At 42.0% G+C, this 16,326-nt stretch overlaps 1 protein-coding gene across 1 annotated transcript in view; it reads right to left on the reverse strand.

Moving 5' to 3' along the window:
* Window positions 1-16,326, reverse strand: part of DHX35 (DEAH (Asp-Glu-Ala-His) box polypeptide 35) — a 154,721-nt gene that overhangs the window by 36,207 nt on the left and 102,188 nt on the right. The window contains exons 13-16 of the mRNA XM_006876636.1: window positions 10,961-11,085; window positions 7,089-7,143; window positions 2,093-2,188; window positions 943-1,037 (exon numbers count right to left, since the gene is read on the reverse strand). Of these exons, the coding sequence (XP_006876698.1) occupies window positions 943-1,037; window positions 2,093-2,188; window positions 7,089-7,143; window positions 10,961-11,085 (371 nt within the window). The remainder of the gene's footprint in view (window positions 1-942; window positions 1,038-2,092; window positions 2,189-7,088; window positions 7,144-10,960; window positions 11,086-16,326) is intronic.

A 16,326-nucleotide genomic window follows, 5' to 3' on the forward strand; every position in this document is an offset into this window, starting at 1 on the left:
GGGATGCCGCGGCGCCCTTTTAAAAAGCCTGTAATTCCTTGCACAGTGATTTCTCAAAGAAGCGGGTCTAAGGCTCTGGCGCACTAAGATTTACAAAGGCCGTGAGGCTGTGAATTCCTACCTGGGAGGTTTAACTCGCGAGTTCCCCCCCCGCCCCCATCCCGGAGCCCCCACTCACCCGCACCGCCCTGCAGGCTACTCTTGTACCAGAGTTTCATCTTCAGCCTTCTTGCATTCATTTGTTTCTGTCACTGCTGCAGCCTGGGTTTGGCCCAGCTCCAGCCCCACCACGATGCAGTTTGGTGTCCAGAACCGATCTGCTGTGCCCAGGCAGCAACTTGTGCCACTAATGAGCCCACCAAGGGAACCCTAAGCAACCATTTCCCTCCTGGGAAACCAGAAGTCAGTCATGCAGTGGATATGATTGCGGCTCTGACTGTGAAAGCCACCTCTGTCACTTCTGGCTGTGCAACCATAGGAGAATTATCTAACCTTTCTGTGCCTCCATCTTTAAAAGTTATCATGACAGTATCTACTTTCCAGGACTAGAGTTGAAGATACAATGAGAGGAAATGCATAAAATGCTTGGCACAACGACAGGTATAGAATTGTTATTAATTTGCTTTCAAGTTGATTCTGACTCACGCACATGTAGAGCTGTGCTCCACAGGGTTTTTGAGGCTGTGACTTTTAGGAAGCAAATTGCTAGGACTGTCTTCCAACGTGCCTCTAGATAGGTTCAAACAGCCAACCTATTGCCAGCAATCAAACTCCTTCAAAATGTGCGCCACCCAAGGATCCCTAGGTTCACAGGAAACACTCAAAATGTGAGCTGGTCCCATTTGAGCCAAATTCTCTCCAGCAGCTCCCAGGGACAGTTTTAGTGGAAAGCCCACAGGGAAAGAGAATGAACAGACAGCTTAGGGAGAGGGTTGGACTTACTGCCTGAGACTTCTGGTTTGGGGGGATCACAAAGATATTCTGGATTTGCATCATGGCCGCAATGCTTAGGATTTCCTGAGAACAGCCAAAATTTCCTATAAAACAAAGGTCATGCTTTACTTCGATGAGTCAATGAGGAGCCAAAGACTTTTTCCAAAATTTTCCTTCCACCATACTTTACACAGAGTGTATGCTTCTGCGCAGTTTTCTTCTGTTTAAGTGGCTAATAAATAAGAACTTCCACCTGCCACATAGACTGCTCTACCTGTGGTTCACACAGATGGGTACCTAGAGAGCTGCCTCTCTCCTCTAGAGCTGTAACATGGAGAGGCTCCAGCTATCAGCCAAGGTAAGACCAGACTGACTCCAGCACACAGCCATTCCTACTCTCTCATGTGATTTTAAGTCCTGGCAATATGGGGGAAGGGGCAGGAACTAGAGACTATCTTCCTCATGCTACTTTCCTGCTCCCAGATCCTTTATCAGTGGCCTCCCTTTCAGCAGGGCTCAACTCACCTGGGAAAGCCTGGGAAGCACACCTAATTAGACCCGGGGAGAACTCTGGGCTGCTTGCGGCCAGCACCAGGGAACAAGTCTGCAGCGACATCGTTGGAACAGATCATACAACCTGAGCTGCTGCCCCCCGGCTTCCCATCTCACAAATAAAATACTCCTCCACCCTCACACTTAGACTCTTGTTTCCCCATGTAACACAAAGGGTCTTTTACTGTGCTTAGTCTGAAATATATCTTTCACTGGTTGCCCACAGATGTCAAAGTTAGGCCAAAGAATTAGTATTAGCTTTCCCAAGGGAGTTAATAAAATAAACAAATAAGCTACCCTCGGTAGGAAACTGAGACTTCTAAATATAAGATCTCTAGGTTATATGTCTATGTCTTGATTCAAGTCCTCACAAAAATCTGCAGATATTAGAGATACGCCCATAAGAAGCAATCGAACGGAAGTGTTTGCTGAGTGGAGCACCTGACATTGAATCACAAGTCAACAACACTCCCCAATGCAGACAGTTGCACAAGAAAGCTCTTCTATCCTCTGAGCATATTCTGCCCACTCCTCTGGGTGTGGGAATTCAGGGAAACACGTCTGACAATGAAAATAAAATCAGTGAGAGCTGTCGGTCTCCACCCACCTGATTCAAGCAGCATCTTTGCAAACATGGGGTTCAAAGGAAACTCCGCTATCCTCATACCAAGCGGTTCAGTTAGCCGACAGTCTTTGTCCAAACCTGCACATGAACCAAACTAAGAATCAGAGGCATGTGTCACTGTGCTGCAAGACGATGTACAATTGTCGAGACAGGAGAGGATGATACATGCTAAATACAGTATTTGAAACATGGCTCATGCACTCTCCAATGCAATTTAATACTGATTCACCATTACAGGAAACAAGGAAAGGGTCTACATGAGCTCTTCAATATGCCATTTTAAACAACTGATAACGTGTAGTAACTTCTACACAAGGATATCTGAGGAGATGGGCCTACAGCCTCCTCTTAGTCCCTTTCTCCCAGCTGACTCATCTCTGTCCCACTACTCCACAGAAACTGCCTTTTTTTTTTTTTTTTTTACCCATGGGACCAACAACTAGATAGTGACAAATATTAGGGTCTCCAAGAAGTAACTGACTACAGACCAAGGCCTCTCCCATCCTCCCTGCCCCCACACACTCTCCTGCTTTCCTGCTGCCTTCTTGCTCCTCCCACCTAGATGATCCTTCACTCCCAACCCCTGACATGCAACAGATGCCCTAGGCTGGCGCCCCTGCTCTCTGCGCTTCTCACGTGACGGAACAACTATGAGGTCGGCAACTCTGAATCTAAGTGCCATCCCAGACCAGTATTCAGTGCCAACACCAGGCCTGCACAGCCAATTTACAGGTCTCTACCTTCCCTCCCTGCCACTTCTCCACCTGCCAGTGCACAGGTATTAAATTCCCAAGACACTCAGGATGTAGCTTTCTGTTTCACTGATTTAAACAAATGTTGCAAAGCTCAGAGCAAGACAGAAAAGACCATTTCTCTTTTGCTCTCACAGAGTTATATCTTTGTTGTTAAGTGCCATTGAGTCGTTTCTGACTCATAGCGACCCTGTGAGTTTGAATCACTGATTTATGGTCCATTACTTGTCCTACAGTACCACACGAGGACTCCAGAGTCTTATGTTTAGGGGTGGCAATCCTGCTTGAGACTAGATCAAGTTGGGCTTTTACTAACTTAATCTCAGGGGAGAAATAGACAGCATTTTACATTTCAGCCCCTGTGATGGAGGGCAATCAGTTCAAATGAAAAGCTCCAATGCAGCAATGTGGACCAGGAGTCAGTCCCACCGAAGGTCTTTCACCTCAGTAACTGGCCATTCCTTCACAGAGAAGGAGCATAACTATAGCTGAGTTCTCCATGGTATGTATAATTAGTCTGTGTGATGTTTTCAAAATCACAGGCTCCAGGGATGAGTTTGGGGCACAAGTATGAGGTCTTGCCACCCCTAAACATAAGACTCTGGAGTCCTAGTGTGGTACTGTAGGACAAGTAATGGACCATAAATCAGTGATTCAAACTCACAGGGTCGCTATGAGTCAGAAACGACTCAATGGCACTTAATGAGGCAGCCAAGCTATTTCTTCCCAGGCATTTATGGCATGGCTTGATTCATAAAAAGGTGTTCTCCTGACTACTGGGCCCTCAATCCCACATGGAGCAACAGCAAGGAAGTGGAATAGAAATCAGGATTCACAAGCCTGACGCAGGCCACTACAGGCTCCCTGGGTAGTCTCGGAAACTCCCTGAGCTTCTCTGGAGCTCACAGGCCTCACTCTAGAGGAACAGGGTAGGAATCTCTGTCCTCAAAGACTACATGCTAGGATCTGGAGAATGAAGATAAGTTAAACAGGATCATAGAATGAAATGCGCTGCCAGGTGGGAGACAAGGAAGGAGCTGAGTCAGTGCTGGGCACGACCCATCACAGTTGGTGTTCATTCTTGGAAGGAAACTTTATGATTTGTCAGATGTACTGATGAACATGTGAAAAAAAAAATTAGGCAAACCTGGTGTTAGTTTAAAATTTTTTAAATTTAAAAACCATGAAGCAAAACTAGGTAAGAAAAAAATGTGGAAAAGTATACCACCCTCATAGATACTTTTAGACTGCAACAATAAAGAATTTTACAACTCAAAATGCAAACATGAGTAAATCAAGTGTTTCCTTCATAATTAAAGCTTTCCTACTGGAAAGCAGTTGAAATTATCCCTAGCTCTAAGACAAACCTCTAACAATGAGGGGTTTTCCTATATTTGTGTGGTAACAAAAAAGTGATTTTAAAACAAAAGATTTATGACAAAGTAGTACAGTGAACTGTTAATGGCAGAAGTAGACTTACAAGAGTATGCCACGATTGCAAAAATTACTTTATCTTTTCTATATGTCTGAAGGGTTTCTTAATAAAATGTTAAGAAGGAAAAAAGAAAAACATGCCACATAAGAGTCAAACCAGTATTCTACTATTGTTAGGAATCGTTGAGTTGATTCTGACTCGCAGCGACCCTATACAGGGTTTCTGAGGAGGAACTGATGGCTTGAACCACTGACCTTGTGGCTCACAGTCCAGTGCTGATCCACAGTACCACACGTGGAATCCATTCTAGATAACATAAAAACACTTAAATCTACATTCTTGTGCCTATGAAACAAAATTTGATACAATAGGTGTTCACATTTGATTTAAATATTCAAAAGGTTGTTTCTATCTATCCAGAGGTTGACTTCAACAACATCTAGTGATCAGAGTTCTGAAAGTTAGGAAAAGTATGTCATTGTTGCTGCTGCTGTTGTTGTTGTTAGGTGCAGCTGAGTCAGTTCCCTATGTACAAAAAAAGGACACTCTCCAGTCTTGCACAATCCTCCCAAAGGAAAAGTACAAGGAGATAATATATGAACCTGTAGATTTTTTGGTTTGTTTTTTTGACCCCAAGAGTGTGTTACATAATAAACATACAAACAAAAAACATTCCACTAGTTCCCAAAGTACCTCTCCCTGCAGAAAGTAACTGTGAGCAGGGGGGAAGGGACTGTGGTACAAGCTCCCTTTCTGTAGGCAAGGATCACAACAGCTAAGAAAGAATAACCCAGCCCTTGAACAAAATGATCAACTCTGGTCACTGAAGCAGAGAGTCAGTTCTTAAATATTTCAATACTTCCTATGGAAAATCAAAATACCAGAAGATATGTAGGGAATAAAATTTGGTTAACTAACATTAACAATTTTTATGCATCTTTCCAGTGTACAAAAATACTTTACATGCATTAGCTACAAATAAATACCATCATGATTAATGGAGAAAAGACTGAAGTTATCAAAGACTTCATTTTGTTTGGATTCACAATCAATACTTACAGAAGCAGCAAATCTGCTACAAAAGATTTCTTTAACGCGTACAAGAGCAAAGGTGTCAGTTTGAGGACTAAGGATGCAACTGATTCAAGCCATGGTATTTTCAGTAGCCTCAAAAGCATGTGAAAGCTGGACAGTGAATAAAAGGAAGACCATAGAAGAATTGACGCATATGAGTTATGGTGTTGGAGAAGAATACTGAAAGTGCCATGGGCTGACAGAAGAATGAACAGATCTGTGTTGGAAGAAATACAACCAGAATGCTCCTTAGAAGTCAAGAAGGCCAAACTTTGTCTCTCATACTTTGGACATATTAGCAGGAGAGACCAATCCCTGGAGAAAGACATCATGCTAGGTAAAGTGGAGCATCATCAAAAAAGAGGAAGATGCCCCTCCCTCCGTACCCAATGAGAAGAATTGGCAGCAGCAATGGGCCCAAGCTAACAATGACTGTGAGGATGGCCCAGGACCCAGCAATGTTTCGTTCTGTGCACAGGGTCTGAACTGACTTGATGGCACGTAACAACAACAATGTAATTCTTAAACAACAGTGAAAGGTGGTTATTATTTCCATTTTACATTACAGTGAGTCTGGACCTTACACTCAGATCTCCTAACTCTCAACCCCACCACCAAATGAAAGACAAGTCCCCCAATAAAACCTTACTAATGGTGTTATTACGACGATCATTCGAGACTATATGAGAAGACTCTACCCCATTCACAGATCCTAACTAACAGTATACAGGAGACTCCTGATAAGAGAATCAGACTTCGGAGGTCCCTAGGACCATCAAGGGAGAAGAGCAGAGAGCGGGAACCTACCCAGAGAAGCAGTGATGCCTGAAATGGAGCCAGAGATGATGATGTGGAGCGATGGAGCAGCTGGAGATTTTAGATCCAGAGAGGGAGAGAGCGACTGTGTGCTGAAGACCTGGGGGCACGAGGGAAGGATTGCATGGAGGGGATTGTAACCATGGCAGTGAGACGATATACAATAGAATGAATGTAAAACTAATGTTCTCCCATGTAAACTATCACATAATTCACAATAAATCATTTAAGAAAGAAAAAAGAAGAAAAAAAAAGTTGATGGAATTCTTCTGTGACACCTGGACCTCATACTGTTTTGTTCTGCGTTTTAATGCAGGGACTCTTTTACTGTATTTTTCTTTCTTTTATAATTGGTCTATTGATGTTTTCTGGTAAAATTTGGGGGGGTTGGATTAGTAAATTATGATTTTCTATAATATTTTTCATTTTGTGGGGCTTTCAAACATATTTGAAATGTCTTATATTTGTGTTTTGTTGATTCTTTATTTTAATTTTGTGCTTTTTGATTTTAGTTAATGGTTTGTCTGACTTCCTTTTTCCTTTTTTAAAATTAATTCTAGCCCTTTTTTTCTGTCTTTGAATTCATTATAAAATCAGGTATCTTTTGACTAGAATTAATGCTCTCTGCTTTCTTTTTATAGAATGTGCTCCTGGTTACTGTGGCCCAAGTTGTCATTTAAATTGTACATGTCAGAACAATGGAATTTGCAACAGGTTTTCTGGAAGTTGTGAATGTCCCCCAGGATATTATGGACAAGGCTGTGAACATGGTAAACAAAGAAAAATCCGTGGACACACTATACCTGTTTTTAGTCATAAAAAATTATGAATTATGAATTCACATTAAATTGAATAAACTGTTAAAATTTAAAAAAAAAAAAAAAGAGAGAATCAGACTTACCGCCCAGAGCATAGAGTAACTCCAAAGCTTGAACCATCGACTGTGCTGGTGGGGGCTGCATAAAAGAATAAGAATCCTCCTATATCAATTTCTCTGGACAAACAACCTGAACACATGGGTCATTTCCTGCTCAAGTCCACTCTTCCCTCCAGCATGGCCCACATTCTCCAGCCTGCACGCTTCTGCTCATGCTGTCAGCACCCTACAACATGTCCTTCCCCCGCTTCTCAGAATCCTTAATGCTACATGGCTGTTCCAGCTGTGAAGTCCTCCCTCACCCCATCTTCTATCCCAAGTAATGGCCCCTACTTCTCATTTTCTCTTTAGTCTCCTCGGATATTTCTGATTTTTACTTCATCCCCTAACCTTCCACTTCCCTGAGGGTCCCACAACCCTGCAACACACATGGTGATGATCTCTGCGTCAATCAGAGTGCAGCCCACATCTTGCCCATAGTGGCACTTCACATATACTCAATGTGATCTTCTGGAAAGAATAAAGAATGCCACCAGACAACTGGAAGTCAAGTGGCACTGATACTCTGACTGTCAGTCTGAGTCTCTAATCCTCCCCCTTGCCTTTCACTAAGTACCTACAAAAGTACCAGGCTCTTTATTATTTTCTCTCTAAATTATTTGGTTTTGAACCAACCTGGCAATCAAATCACAGTACTTTTTCAAACTCTCTGAATTTTTCTAAATGCATTCATTTAACAAATTTACTTTAAGTATTCCACTGTTTTGAGAAAAAAAAGAATGACAATAAATTAAAGGCATTTGAACAAGGTTGCACAGGCAGATGGAAGCAAAGCTGTAGACTGAGCTTGGGTCTCCATCATTGTTCCACTATACGTAACCCTGACTGCCAAGAAACAAAGCTGGACTTTAAAAAGCTGCAGTGACTGCACTCACACAAGCACACACTTATGAATGTACAGACTGCACCTAGGGGAGTCACTGCAAAAAGCACATCATTGTAGAAAACTCCTGCAAGTGACTTACTAGCCTTCGGTCAGGGGCTATGACATCTTTCTTTACCAAGAGGCATAATACACAGTACCTAAATGAAGCCACTTAAACCCTCTGGGAATAGTTTACACTGAGAACATGTGGAACACTCAAAAAATCACCCAAACTCACTGCCATCTTGTCGATTCCAATTCTCAGTGAACCTAGATAGGGTTTCTGAGGCTGTAGATCTTTATGAGAGCAAAAAGTCTCATCTTTCTCCCACAGAGTGGCTGATAGGTTTGAACTGCAACCACGCGATTAGCAGTTTAGTGCTTATCCTACAGTGCCACCAGAGCTCCTAGATGTGATGCAGGAAATAGCAAAGCATTGAATTTCGTTTGAAACAATTACAGGCAAAACTACTAAGGTCATCTTTGACTCCTTTCCAACCCCTGGTCCTAAGTAGCACCAAGTCCTATGAATTCTGTTCCTTGAATTTTTTTTTATTTTTAACCATCAATAAAGAATAATTTTACAAAAATAGAAAAAGGTGACATCCATAGCATTTTCGCCTAAACATACATGTACTAGTATTTCTCTATGACCTCGTCTAATTTGGGATCCTTTGCAGCATCATTTACCACAGTTGGAATTCCTATGCAGGTATCATTTCACTTGATTGTCTCACTGTCTGCTTTTCTGTTTTTACTGCTTCCTGTACCAGGGACACTTCACAGTCATCACTCAGGACAGCTGCACACAATGTCTTCAAGGCCCTACTTCAGAAAGTTACGTAGCATTTTTATTATTAGGCAATTTTGTCTTCAGTTCTTTGCTATTATAAATAATATTGCTAAATGTACAAAACTATATGTATCCTATGATTTTAATTATGTAAAAAAAATTTTTTTTCTTAATAATAACCAGAAGGAAATACAAGGGGGCTTCAAAATTTCATGGAAGAAGTCCATTATCTTTTAAACCCACTTTTACACAAACTTTTTGAAGCCTCCTAATATGTGAAGATAAATCTTGTATACTTTTCTCAGTTTTCAAATTGCCCAAAAGTCTAGTATGACTTTCATTATTTGTCACTTATAATTTAATAAAAGAAGATGTCATAGACATTATTCTCTATGCCAGTTATTGCCTTCCTGCAAAGGAAATTCCCACAAGGAGAAACATCAGCATTTGCATGGCTTGTTGACTATCACCAGGAAGTCCTCTAGGCAGACAGACTGGAGTATAAAGCCACCAGCAGTCCATGGGGAACTTCACTTCCCAAACTCTGTCAGCTTTGGATTTTCTCAATTTTCTTCCTGTCTGACCACTTAATCAGTATAAAGCAGAACTTCACAGCTATGGTGTGGCAACCTAGTATAAGTATGTGACCTCAAGGTCGGTTTGAAACACAAGGTCAGCAGTTCAAACTCATCAGCGGCTCCTGGGAATCCCTATACAGAGCTGCTATGAGTCAGAATCCACTTGACAGTACTTAACAACACCATTCTCAATTTGCACTTGTCTCCTTCCTTAAGAAGCTGACCTGTTCTAATGGCAGTTGCCTACTTGTGCTGTTTCCTTTTCTTTACTAGATATCTGACTTACTCTAAATGATGTTTTAAAACTCTATTTTTAAATATGTGAATCTGTCATTTTTTCCATCATGTTTTCCTTTAATCTTAAATTGGGGGGAGGGCTTTCATAAGCTTTTAATTTACATATTCTATCCATCTTTTCATTTTCGTCTCTTGTACTACACACAAACAGTACATTTTCTTCATACATATGATAAAGACATAATTGTTATCTCTTGTTCCTCCTTTTTCTTTTCATTTCTTAGGGTTGAGTCGGGTTGATAGTTTTACATTCTATTTTCTCATTGATTTAATTTCTCCTGACACATGACAACAGACTTTATCATTCAAAACTTCCAACTCTATTGACACTATATATCAATAGAGATGGGATAGATCAAGAGTTTAACTGGGTCTTCAGATAATAAAAATTCAAGAAAAGATAAGTGAATATTTATTAACTGACCTGGCTATACAGAAAGGTACAAGAATAACCAAAAATACAGGAACAAAGAGAAACTTTACTATGAAACTAAACCATTTATATATATTTTTTTTAAGTAAATTGCAAATAACCAAATAAAATATTGCAAGAAATATCACAGACAAAAATGAATGTCTTTAATATTCAATGAACTCTGTTGAGCCACTAACAAACACTAGTTCTAATAAGTAAGTGGCTTGATAATTCAAAAGAAAATAATAATTTGAGTGTTTTACATAAATTGTTTACACATACATTAAAGATAATTCTCTCTCTGGCCAATCAAATTAGCAAACACAGCACAACAGGGCACAAGACGTTGGAAGTTTGTGCACCGCTGAGACTGACATTTGTAAAGCAAGATGGTAGAGTGAAAAATAGCTAGGATCCTTTGATCCAAGAATTCCACTCCTAGATTCCACTTCTGCCTTAGGAAAGAACCAGAAACACAATCAGACACAGGATCCTCCTTACAGCTCTACCAAATCCCTCTTGGTTCCCCCAATTGTGATCTACTTACCTCTAGGTACTACACACCCCTGCCATCATGGAACCCTGCAACTCTCCCACCCTGATGAAATCACCTCAGACAAGACTAACCAAGCTGGAGGCCCTGCCTTTGCCCTCTCTCAACAGCCTGCCATCATGTACGGAGCACCTTGCAGACCAGAACAGCAATGACGTCACAATAGGAATCACTCTGCCGTGTCTGCCTGTTTTCACTCATTGCCTGTACAGGGCCTGGCACAAAGACAACACATGAGTTGAATGAGTGCCTCTCTCTGTAAACAATGTTCTGGTGCCCCCTCAGCCAGGAGCTATCCAGCTCTCCACAATTCCGGACAAGAGGATAGGACTTACCGACATGAAGTGGAACCTGAGGACATTGTCGATTCCCAGTGCTTTCAGCTGCAGGATGACAGGAGCCAAGTTGCTGCGCTGCATCTCAGGAACAGTGGATTGAGGCAACTTGTTAAAGGCTTCCTCTGAGGAGAGGAAATCAGAATTATTTGAGATCAAATGCCACAATCAAATACAGTTACTACACCAAAGGGGCAATTTTCCTCACATTTCAAGGTCAGGCTCTGGATTTTGGCCATAAAACAGATTACTATGACACTACCATATTAAGTTGTTTATGAACTGAAGGAAGGCCATTCTATTTTTAAAATACTTAAAAATATTATTTGAACACTACATCTTTTAAAGAGTCCTGGTGTGGTGCTGTGGGTTAATGTGCTGGACTGCAAGGTCAGTTTCAATAGTAAGGTCTGCAGTTCAAGCTCACCAGCCACTCCTTGAAAACCCTATACAGGGTCTCTATGAGTTGGAACGACTCCACAACACTTAACAACATTAAAAGTTTGCCTTTTACTTTTGAGTGCTTTCTGAAAGTGTTTTTAAGTTCATCAAGAAAACATTACATCAAAGCAGTTTAAGTATGTGCACTGTTACACAAACAACGTGTGTGTTTGAAAAAAAGGCTTGGGGAAGGAGGAGACAGACAACGTGTGGTATTTTCCTAAGGGTGCTGTACTAATGTGTTCTATGTGTTGCTGTAACCGGAATACACAAATGGCCAAATCTTATTAAGAGCAGAAACTGTCATTGTAACATTTTTTCAAAAAAAATCACTGAGCCAAGTACACAAGGTCACATCTAGGATCTAGCGGTTCCACAAACAGATGAATGAATGCTCACAAGCCCCGTCAAGAACAAAAGAAAAAGTGGCACAAGGAACAAAAATCCCAAGATGGAAAGGGCAGGAAATAGGGTACAGAGGCCTTTCTACAAAAGATAGATGAAAAGGGGGAAGGGGGAAGATTAAATCATTGTTATATTCAATCAGAAAGTTTATACATTACATAGACTGCTCTGCCCAATAATTTTATTTGATACACACACTCCTTCAACAACTTAGTAGATCATAAAGCTTTCGTTAACTAGAGAAAAGAAAAGAAAGCAAAAGGTGTCATGAAGAAGCCCATCTTCAGCCTGTAACTGACTGGAATACCTAAAAGGGGTTCTAGCATTTGCCCAGTGAAACAGGCTCCTTGCTAAGCCTTTGTAGAGTATACAGCCTTAGGTGGAATCCTGAACTCCATCCAGAGCCTTCTGAGGTAGGACATTCCCACTTGAAAGGACATGTAGACCAACCAAGAGCAGACAGAAGAACAGAAGATACTTCTTGAAAAAAAGACCAACTGGAGGGAAAAAAAAAAAAAGCAAACTGGCTATTACAAGAATAAGCAAGCTGCTCACCCGAGAGCTTCAAGGTAAGAAAATCAGCCCTTCACGACAAGACTGAAACTAAAAGGGAACACAGAGCAAGCTTGTAAGCTTGCTGGTATCCACGTTGGTCTACTTGTAAGTGGAAGTGGGGGAAAGGTAGTAATGAAGACATGGGGTGAGCCTGACCACGCTCCATAGACTCCTATTGACTTTGACATGAGAAAGAGAAGGGGAAAGGTTGGTTGGTCAGAAATTTGGGGAGACCTGGGAACTCCTGAGCTCATGGACAAAGATTTAGCCACGGGGACTAGAGCTGAGAGTGCAGCGGCCAGCTGATAGGAAGTGAGGGGATACGCGCAAAAATGCTCAAACAGATATTACCCATTTGACCTAGCTCCTATGGCTTGCTGATCAGAACTCGACAAGAAAAAGATAAAGAAGTCTGATTCAAGAAGCAAGTGTAAACTGCTACGATTTGATAAACTTGACCTCTGCTTATGGATGTTGTTGTTGTTTGGTGCCATCGAGTCGGTACTAACTCACAGCGATCCTATGAACAACAGAACGAAACACAGCCCGGTCCTGGGCCAACCTCACAATTGTTGCCAAGCTTGAGCCCATTGAATCCATCTCCCTGGGGTCTTCCTCTTTTTCTCTGACCCTCCACCTTACCAAACATGATGCCCTTCTCCAGCAACTGGTCTCTCCTGACAATGTTCAAAGTATGAGAGATGAAGTTTAGCCATCCTGGCTTCCAAGGAGCACTCTAGCTACACTTCTTCCAACACAGATTTGTTGGTTCTCTTGGCAGCCCATGGCACTTTCAATATTCTCCTATATCTCTTATGGATGTAGTTGTTCAAAATACCAACAGAGAGGGCAGGAGTCTTCATATCAAGGATCAAACCTATCCCCTCAGTACACAGGGTAGATATGGACAGGCAACTTAGACATTGGCTACCTAAAATGGTGGGGCTATATAGGCACAAAGTGGCTGGTTTATAAATTTTCAAGAGGGAGTTTAGTTTCAGAGTGAGAGGGGGAGGGTAGAGTCCCCAATGAATAGTTTTCATCTTGTCTGGATGGGTCTGATGAAAGGGGCAGAGGATAGGAGTCTTGACTCAATAGTGAGTACCTGCACAGGTAGAAGATATGTAACAAAAAAGGGGGAGAAGTTCATCTTACATCCCAGGAACAGAGGACCCTAAGACCATCAAGAGGGCAGAAAGAACATGAGCGGAACGTGGGATCCAAACCAGAAAAGCAGCCATACCAGAGACAGAGGTAGAGGTGATGGCATGGAGAGACAGAGCAGCTGAGGACTGTAGACCAATGGAAAGAGAAAAGCTGTGTGCTGGCAGATACACGCTAGCTTGCATAATGTGCCCTTTGGTTGTTTAAACAAATACATATACATTCCTGTGTGTTTATGTACATTAAAACAAAAAAATGAGGAAACAGAGGCAAATACTATTAACCATCGGTGCATGGAGGGGATTGTAATCATTGCAATGAAACAAAATACAACTGGTTGAGTTCAAAACCAATGTTCTGCCATGTAATCTATCAGTCAATTCACAATAAAAGCTTATAAAAAAAAAAAAGAAAAGTCATATAAACTGTCAATGTTTGGGTCTAACTAGAAAGTTTGGTTAAGCTCCAAATGGGATAATACCTTTAATTTGGGGTACAGCATTTTCGTAGGATAACCACACTGTCCAAGAATTCTGCTACCCAGGGAAAAGGCAAAGTTATACCAGACAAAGAGGGCAGCCCAGCTGAAAAGACAGTCCAGGAAGTAAGGGTTTCCTAGAAGTTCAGTGACATTCATACTCTACTGAGGGTTCAAAGTTTGGGGGCATTGGGTCAGGAGCTAAAAAAGCCACAGCCAAACCTTTGAGAAGCATCCGTTATATGGAGGGGCGCAGGGTCAAGACCAGCAATAGGACTCTCCACGGATTAACAGGCAAGTTTCAATGAGTGGTCTTCCCAAAGAGAATGAAGGATTAGCAGAAGAGGAAACTGCAGCTGTTGGAAGAAGGCATCTGAGGTAGCTTCATAGTGAGTTTGAGAACAAAGAACGGAAAGTTAAGAAGGATCTGTAGGACAAAGAGGAAACAAACCACCCAGGCAAAGCTATCAAAGGTATGTGTGGAAGGCATGGAAAAGTAGAAGGGTTGCCCAAGAACAAAGTGGGGTCCAGCTGGGCTGCAACACATGGTAGATATAGGCAGGTAGTAGGGAAAGCAGCTGAGGGAAAGTCACGGAAGGTTCTGGGAAACTGTGAAAAAGGCCTAAGCAGGAAGCACCCAGCTCAGAGCGGCACTATCTGAATGTTTACTGGTAGCAGGCTGAGAGAGGCTAGAAGTTGGTTGCAAACCCACCCCTATTACCATCAGATGGCCCCTCCCCAGCCCCAACTTCATGGAAACTGCTCCTATTACAGGAGAAAATACCTTGCTGTCAAGTCGATTCTGACTCAGAGTGACCCAACAAGACAGACTAGAACTACCCCACAGGGTTTCCTAGACTTCCACATCTTTCTCCCATGGACCACCACCATTGTACCATCAGGGATACCATACGGGAGTCAGTGGCCTTTCAACCTAATCCACCTGCCTATCTTTAGTCTCCATTCTGCCTCATTTCTTTGAAGCACAAGATGATGCTGGGGGCTTCCTCTTTGAAACGATCTTCCGACTTTCTCCTCCCCTGAATTTCAGGATGCCTGTTAGTCCTGGTTCTCTTATTCCCATTCCAATCATTGCTTCTTTGCATTTTCAATTGTTGCCCTTACCTCTCTGATCTCAGATTCTATGTTTTTTCTCACTTCCACAAACACACCATAGCCCTTTTATACATACCATATCCCTTGCCTGGTGTGCTAAAACCAAATCTCCACCACCACTCCTCTACCTGGATGATTACTGGGCATCCCATAAGACCAAGTCAAAGACAACCTGAGTCAGGAAGCTGGATGGCACTTGCCCTGCTCTGTGCTTCCCAAGTTCACTCGTTATGGCCACACTAGCACAACATATTCTGCTAACCTCTTTGTGGGTCTGTTGCCACCATCAGACAGTCATGTGGCAAGAGACCTGATCTGCCCCAGTTCTAGATCTCTTATTTACATTTGTGGGGAAAAAGAGGAACTGGATTGAAGGGAAAGATGTCAAGGACTAAACAAGGAAAATGATAACCAGAAAGAAAACTGAATAACTAAACTATAAATAAGTAAAACTCCCACATCTGGTTAATGATAGCAGGAGGGTATCAGGCAGAGGGAAGAATTAAAAAGGACTTGCGCAACAGAGAAAGAAGGAGAGTCAAGAACAGGAGGAGGAAATGGATTGTGTGGTTAGGTGCCTCCAAGAACAACCAGCCTCCTTTGCCACAGAGACCATAAGAACTGGATGGTGTCCAGCTAGCATTCCTTAGCATTCTGATCAAAGCATCTATAAGAGAATCCTGATCAAAAAGGGAAAATGGAAAACAGATTTTCAAACCCTCATAGAATCTAGAATTTCTGGAGTCAGGGATGATGAATAAACCACCAAAACTCTAGCCCTGAGATAATCTTTAAATCTTAAAACAAAACAATCCCCTGAAATCTTATTAAAACCAAACTTGGTTTTGCTTAACAAGAGTGTCTGCCTTAAGATCTATCTGTTGCTATTAAATGCATAGTAAGATCTATCTATAAGGGATCAAATTGACAAAAGACATTCAAAAGGTTAGACAACCAACTTAGGGGGCAGTGAGCTTATGTTCGTAGGGGAAGAACAACACAGAAAAAAGGGGTAGACCCTCCAAGACCGAAACTCAAAGGGAAAAAACGAGCAGGCAGGTAGATTGCTGATGACCACGTTAGTCTACTGGTGAGTGAAAGTGGGAGAAAGGCAATCATGAAGATATGGGCTGAGTTTGACCACGTTCCATAGACTCCTGTCGACCTGGAGATGAGAGAGGGAATAGGAAGGGCTGGTTGGTTCAAA

The sequence above is a fragment of the Chrysochloris asiatica genome, unplaced genomic scaffold (genome assembly GCF_000296735.1).
Source record: "Chrysochloris asiatica unplaced genomic scaffold, ChrAsi1.0 scaffold00403, whole genome shotgun sequence".
Classification (NCBI taxonomy): Eukaryota; Metazoa; Chordata; class Mammalia; order Afrosoricida; family Chrysochloridae; genus Chrysochloris; species Chrysochloris asiatica.